Source organism: Pimephales promelas, chromosome 2 (genome assembly GCF_988280905.1).
Source record: "Pimephales promelas chromosome 2, fPimPro1.hap1.1, whole genome shotgun sequence".
Taxonomy (NCBI): domain Eukaryota; kingdom Metazoa; phylum Chordata; class Actinopteri; order Cypriniformes; family Leuciscidae; genus Pimephales; species Pimephales promelas.
Genome location: NC_142770.1, coordinates 45,852,501 through 45,859,680, shown reverse-complemented (window position 1 = coordinate 45,859,680; position 7,180 = coordinate 45,852,501). Strand labels below are relative to the sequence as shown.

Here is a 7,180-nt window from a genome sequence, read left to right as displayed (position 1 = left end):
AAAACAAAATGGATAACTATCCAAAAAGAAATTAAATAAAATCAAATAAAAATAAATAAGAATTAAAAGGACTCTAAAGCGACAGCCTAACCATAACTTAAATCACAATAGTTATAACCTAGCACATTAAGCCTAAAACAATATTGCACATCAAGCCAGGATTTTCAAATAAATAAAAAAGAAACAAATGTAAAACACACTGGCTTTTTTAGGGCCTGCTTTAAGGCATGTTTGCATTCAAAAAAACAAGCTCCCGGACCTTGGATGGGCTAAGCCTGTTTCTTCTATCGGAGATAATCTGCCCAGTCTTAGAAAATACTCTTTCAGATGGTACAGATGTGGCCACAATGCAAAGTCTAGCCTTCATGACCTCAGAAAGGCTTTTATAAACAGGTGAACATCTCCTCCACCATGCCAGAGGGTCCGATGTGCGGGATAAGAGAGGCTCTGCAAGGTAGGCCCGTATCTCAACCATAGCATCTGATGTAGTTGAAGTGGTAGAAGGCCTAGAGCTTGCTACCCTCTCGTCAAAGTCCTCCCAAAACATGGCCCTTGCACTGCATGTCGCACCAGAATCTGGAGGATTCTCCTCTTCACTCTGAGTTGGGTTAATAGCTGCTGCAGCTGCTGTAACCCTTTTCACTGTGTCATCAGCTGCCTGGGGGTTGACAAAGGCTTGCTTTTTGAATCTTGGATCCAAACAAGTTGCATCGGCAAGCTTCTCGATGAGCTCCACTTTACCAAATCTTTTAGTCATTTCTGACATTAGGATGTCCACTAGTTTCTTTACTGGTTCAAAGGTGGAGGGATTTCTTTGATTCCGGGCAACAATCCTCTGAAGACCTCTTGTCATCAGAATTATTTTGGAGGCAGTCACAAACCTACAAAAAAAATGTACAATTGTTTACATACTGTACATATAACAAAGCTAAAATCAATATTGCACATATAAATACATGCATGATGAAATATACAGTTTAAAATGTTTTTGTTTTTTTATGATAATCCAAAAAATGTACATTTAAAAAATACTTACTTTTCTGCACTCACTTCGGTAGTGACCTCCTCAAATGGATGAATAATATCCACGATTTCTTGGCAGATTTTCCATTCATCTGGCGACAATGTTGGCAGAGATGCATTAGTGAGAGCCAGGGTGGAGATGATTGGCTCTTTGATTTCAATGAATCTTTTTAACATATAAAATGTTGAATTCCACCTTGTGGCCACATCCTGTTTTAAGCGCAGCTGCTCTTGACCCATCTGTTTTTGCGTGGCCTTCAGCTTATCTGAAGCAACTGTGCTTCTATGGAAGAACTCAACAGTTTGCTTGACTTTTTGCAATATTGCTTGGACCTCTTTCAGTGCAGCTCTCACAATAAGGTTCAGCAAATGAGCAAAACAGGGTATGTGATCCCAGTGGAGGTGGTCTTTCAGGGCTGAAACAATGTTACTGGCATTGTCTGTGACACAGGCTACAATTTTGTCAACCACACCCCATTCATTTGTAACCCTGGTTAGTTCACTTGCCAGGTGAGCAGCAGTGTGTCTGTCTGTCAAGACAAAGCAGTCCAGGAGATAAGAGGTCATCTGAAAATCCTCTATGAAATGGCAAGTCACAGTCATGTAACTTGTGGTAGTCACAGAGGTCCAGCAGTCTGTTGTAAGACATAAAGCAGATGCAGTCTTGATTTTGTCCATGATGTCAGCTCTTAACTTCTCAAACAGCCTGGGCATTACAGTTTTTGTTAGAGTTTTTCTGCTTGGTAGGCTGTATGATGGGTCCAGAAGATGTGAGTATTCCTTAAAGCCCTTATCTTCCACTATAGAAAAGGGCTGAAAGTCACAAGCAATCATTTTGACCAGAGCCTCATCTAGTTTGCTTTGTCTTAATGGATCCATTGGACGCATTACGAAACTGCTCATAGATGTTTGCTGTTGTGGCCTCCTTGACCTAACAGCTCCTTGGATGGTTCTACAGATGAGGTGCCAACCAAAGAAGATGAATATCCAGCAGAAGAGGTGCTGGTGGTGGAAACAGCTCCAGTTGCTGCAGGTCCACTATCTTCAATCTCTGTTCTAACTTGTGCTAACAGCATAGTTGGATGTGAGCTTTTCAAGTGTCTCCTCAAATTTGAAGTGCTTCCTCCTTTAGTGGAAAAAAATTTTCTTGCAGATGTTGCATTTTGCCTCTGTGGCTGAAGTTGCCACAAAATGGGTCCAAACATCACTCCTTTTTCTAGAGCTTGACATTGTCTGACTGATCTGTCTTAGTCTCTTCTCTGCTCCTCACCTTGTACAAAACAACGGGGGATGGGATAGGTGTGAAAGGGTCACTGTCCCCTTGGTGACAGCCTTGAGTGACAGTTGCAATTCAACTCAACCATTGGCTAAACTCTTGTTTGACCCAAACACACACACATACTGTATGTATGTGTGTGTGTGTGTGTGTGTGTGTGTGTGTGTGTGTGTGTGTGTGTGTGTGTGTGTGTGTGTGTGTGTGTGTGTGTGTGTGTGTGTGCGTGCGTGTGTGTGTGTCATGTGTGTGATGTTTTTTTGGTTTTATTGTTTTATATATATATATATATATTTATGTATAAATATATATTTATGTATAAATATATATATTTATGTATAAATTTATGTATAATATGTATAAAATTTATACAGACAATTTATGTATAAATGCAACATCTGCAAGAAAAAAATTTCCACTAAAGGAGGAAGCACTTCAAATATATATATATATATATATATATAAGACAATATCCTCTTGTGCACCACAGATGCACAAAAAACTAAAACTATTTAAAAAAAGAAAAAAGAAGAAATGCACAGGGACAATAATCAGGGGCGTAGCCAGGACATTATTTCTGGGGGGGCCAGCCTGTGCCAGTCTTTTATTTGGGGTGGCACTTGATTGTCAAAAACTACTATTACTAAAACTCACGCGTGGCTCGTCAGGCCATAAACAATGGATTGAACTCCCTTATGACACTAATAATGTCTAACTGATAAATGTGCGAGTGCAATGTGTCATCATTATGTGAGGGGTTGGGGACCTTAACATGAGACAGGGATGTTTTTCGTGCAAATGACAGAAAGACGCAATATGAATTGTCATATTAGGCAATAATTTATTTAGGTAAACCATTGCATTTTAAGTGCAACATCCAATTTCATTTGTGATAACACAACAGGTTACAACGGTTGCAAAAATCATGACTAGATCATGTAGTAACACTTGAGTAATTACTAGTTAGTTCCAATGATATTCACTTTATAATACGGATCCAAATAATTGGTAATTCCCATAGAAGTATCTAGTAACACTTTCATCTGTGAGCTATTACTTACTAATGGATCTGTATTATAAAGTGAAGATCATTGGAACTAACTAGTAATTACTCAAGTGTTACTACATGATCTAGTCATGATTTGTGCAACTGTTTGAGATTTTTGGTGAACTTTAGTATACTTTTAGAAAATGTCTTTAGTAACACTTGAGTAATTATTAGTTAGTTCCAATGATCTTCACTTTATAATACGAATCCAAATAATTAGTAATTCCCACAGAAGTAGTAACACTTAATCTATGCGCTATTACTTACTAGTTTGTTAATCAGAGTTTCTTGTTAGTTAATAATAGTTACTAGATTACACTCTTAGAAGAAAAGGTTCAATATAGAACCTTAAAAGGTTCTAAAGCGTTACGTATTTGGAACCCCTAAAATGCAATGCATGTGAATGATCAAAAAATTCAACATATGGTGGTTAAAAAATTTGATTAATTAATATCAGACGAAGAGTGCCATTTCACTTTTTATCCTCCAAAAATCTGCATGATTAAAATGTGATATTAAGTTACTACAACAGTTTAATAAACAATAATTTAATAACACCTACAAATGTTGCAGAATAATGTAATATATGAATGAATAATAGCCTTTAAAAAACCTTTGAGCCAAAAGGGTTCTTTCTTCTCATTATTGAACCTTTTTTAGCATACAATGTCCTTTGAGTAAAGAACCCTATATATGATAGAACCCTTTTTCCTAAGAGTATAGCTTCCACTATAATCAATGGAAGTAGCTACACTAGACGTGATTGCGGCGCCAGCGCGTGCGTTTGAAGGGAAAAAAATAGACCAGATTAGTCTAAAAGGGATTTTACGTGTCGTCGTGAACGGAACGCTTCAGTTAGTGCCTGTACCCTAAGTGACACAATTGGAATTGACTTAAGCTAACTGTCTAGCGCTAGCCAGCCAGATAATCATACAAGTTTGCAAAAATAACAGCAGCGGCGCTGCTTAACTAAACTCACTCTATGTCGACGACACATTCTTACACATTAAACTGAGTCAGAAGATAACTAATATGATCTTATCATTTCAATTAATGTTATGCTTTCAAGTATCACCAACTTACACACCTGTTAGTTACAGTGGTATATCCAGTGATTAGCTGCTAGTCTTGAATGTCAGAATGCACGTTATGTCTCGCACTGTTGATGGGGGCGTGACCCAACATGTTGCTAATATGGAGCGTAATATGTAGCGTAAGTGACAAATCAATGACTTGATTAAAAAATACATTTTAGCTTCCTTTTTAGACCGTTACTGGAGTTTGTATTTTTTATTATTATTAAATTTATTTTCCCGTGAGGTTGGGAGGGGGGGCCGGCAGGGGGGCCGAGCCTTGACCTAATGGTGGCCGTGCCCCCCCCTGGCCACCATGTAGCTACGCCCCTGACAATAATAATATAGAACTTTATTATTTTTCAGATGATGTTTATTGCACATATATTCTGTTAATTTTATGTTGATTAACAATATACATTCAGACGCAGTCAATAATATTAATGTTTTATTTGATGCGAGATACCACCCAGATAGCAAACTGACATTGAATCAACGTGGAAATATGACATCGAAACAACGTTGATCTGACATTGTTTTGCTCATCGAATTAACGTTGAACCAACGTCAGACGCGTCATTCTTTCAAAACTAACGGAAAATCAACTTGAAATCAACGCGTTGTTTCAACGTTATGAAAGCAAACCAATTTTCGATTTTCATTTAGCTTTGAAGAATGCCGCGTCTGACGTTGGTTCAACGTTAATTCGATGAGCAAAATCAACGTTGTTTCAATGTCATGAGAGACGTAGTTTCCACGTTGATTCAATGTCAGTTTGCTGTCTGGGCAGCTGTCACGCAACAAAAGAACGAAGGACTGCATAGTGCTATGGATTTATGAACGAACGACTCGAACCCGAACCAGACGAACTAATCATTTCTCTTTCCGTTACTGACAGCATAGACTCTATGGGACTGACAGGAAGAACGAAAGTCTCGGACCCGATCGAACCCGAACCAGACGAACTAATCATTCCTCTTTCCGGTACTGACAGCATAGACTCTATGTGACTGACAGGAAGAACGAAAGACTCGGACCCGACCGAACTCGAACCAGACGAACTAATCATTTCTCGTTCCGTTACTGACAGCATAGACTCTATGGGACTGACAGGAAGAACGAAAGACTCGGACCCGGTCGAATCCGAACCAGACGAACTAATCATTCCTCTTTCCGGTACTACTAGCTTCTGCTGCAGTCAGTGAGTGAGTGAGTGCACTGCATTTCTGTGGCAATGTGGCTGCTGCCTCACACCACACGGCCCACGGCACGTACACAGACAGTGACGAGTCGACATCGACAAAGTATTAGTAACTTTTTTAAGTTCGAACCCGAAGACAAAGACACAAAAGGCGGAGAATCAGGAGGTGAGGTGAAGTAACACTGCAATAGCTTGAACTTATGACCCAACAAATCAGTTTACATTTCGGTTTATTTATCATTTGTCTTTGGCTGTATTACCTATATAGTTTATTTTTATTCATTTCAAATGTAATTAACATTTTCGTAAGTAGGCTAGATGTTTTGGGCTATTTAACATGACACTTTATTTATTCTGCTGAAATGAACGAGATGACTCGATAAAAGATTCGTTCATTTTCATGAACGAGACTCAAAGATCCGAGTCAGTAAAATGATCCGAACTTCCCATCACTACTGGCCAGAGGATGTCGCTATTATCTTTTCTTTAAACCCCCTTTTAAAACAGTATTATGGAAACTGGTTAGTGAAATGGGTAAAACTCTTTATTTCTTTATAAGGAATAATATTTATGTAATTGGAGATTGTTTAAAGGGGCATAGCAATGTCAATTGAGATATTTATGTTTGATGAGCCAGATTTGTATTTTGTGTGTGGATTTATTATTCATGTTGCATAATAATTTAGTACTGTTTAAAGTCCAGGGGTTCTCAACTCCAGTCCTCGCGACCCACTGCTCTGCATATTGTGTATGTCTCCCTTACTTAACACACCTGATTCAGATCCTCAGCTCGTTAAGATAGACTCTACGGCTATCCTAACAAGCTGAGGATCTGAATCAGGTGTGTTAAATAAGGGAGACATACACAATATGCAGAGCAGTGGGTCGCGAGGACTGGAGTTGAGAACCCCTGGTTTAAACTACAGTAACTAATTGTGATTTATTCTGTTTTATCAGACTGTAATGACAATACTGGATATTGGAATGTTCTGATGAGTACTACTGGAATTAATACAGATAAAGAAGGAAATTACATCTCCTCGTCTTTATTCCTGTGTCCTGACCGATACACCATCCTGTTTACTGGCTAAAACCCTTTATGAACTAGCCCTACTTGATTACCTCACTAACACTTATGCATAACGTTAGTTACTTTTTAAACACGAAAATCGCATTCAGCATGACACGCAATCGGTTGCTGTGGTAATGAACAACCTGCTTGTTAAAGCGAACGTGTACTCCTGTATCGGAGGCAAAATGAATAAATATGCAGCGCAAATTATATATTTCGAACTCCAAACAATTAGCCACTGAACCAGTTTATAAAATCTTCAAGGCTGTGCTGGTTGCATTTGAGGTAACTTAGCATGGTCATGGGGTTTTTCTGATTTTTCTTGAGACTGGTAAGCATTAGCATCAACAGTAGTCGTGTCTCATTCATTTCTTAATTTTATATTTGGAATAAATCCCTCCACCGCATACCGTAACCCCTTTTGCTTCGATCTTGCTTGATATCGCGGAGGTATTGCTCCAAAAAAGGTCACTGACACGCACGGGAATAC

General features: G+C 38.7%; 1 protein-coding gene across 1 annotated transcript; it reads right to left on the bottom strand.

The window, feature by feature from the left end:
• Positions 1 to 220: 220 nt before the first annotated feature.
• LOC148997622 (E3 SUMO-protein ligase ZBED1-like) lies at positions 221 to 1,911 on the bottom strand. Its single transcript, XM_089117725.1, has 2 exons — positions 1,037 to 1,911; positions 221 to 881 (listed from the first exon to the last, which is right to left on the bottom strand). Exons 1-2 carry the CDS (start codon positions 1,909 to 1,911, stop codon positions 221 to 223), a joined length of 1,536 nt encoding a protein of 511 aa, XP_088973851.1.
• Positions 1,912 to 7,180: the final 5,269 nt, after the last annotated feature.

Excerpts from the sequence above, each read along its gene's own strand:
- LOC148997622 (XM_089117725.1), bottom strand. The coding sequence starts at position 1,911 with ATGCGTCCAATGGATCCATTAAGACAAAGCAAACTAGATGAGGCTCTG. Across the intron at positions 882-1,036 it reads ACCGAAGTGAGTGCAGAAAA|GTTTGTGACTGCCTCCAAAA; the intron begins GTAAGTATTTTT and ends TTTTTTTTGTAG.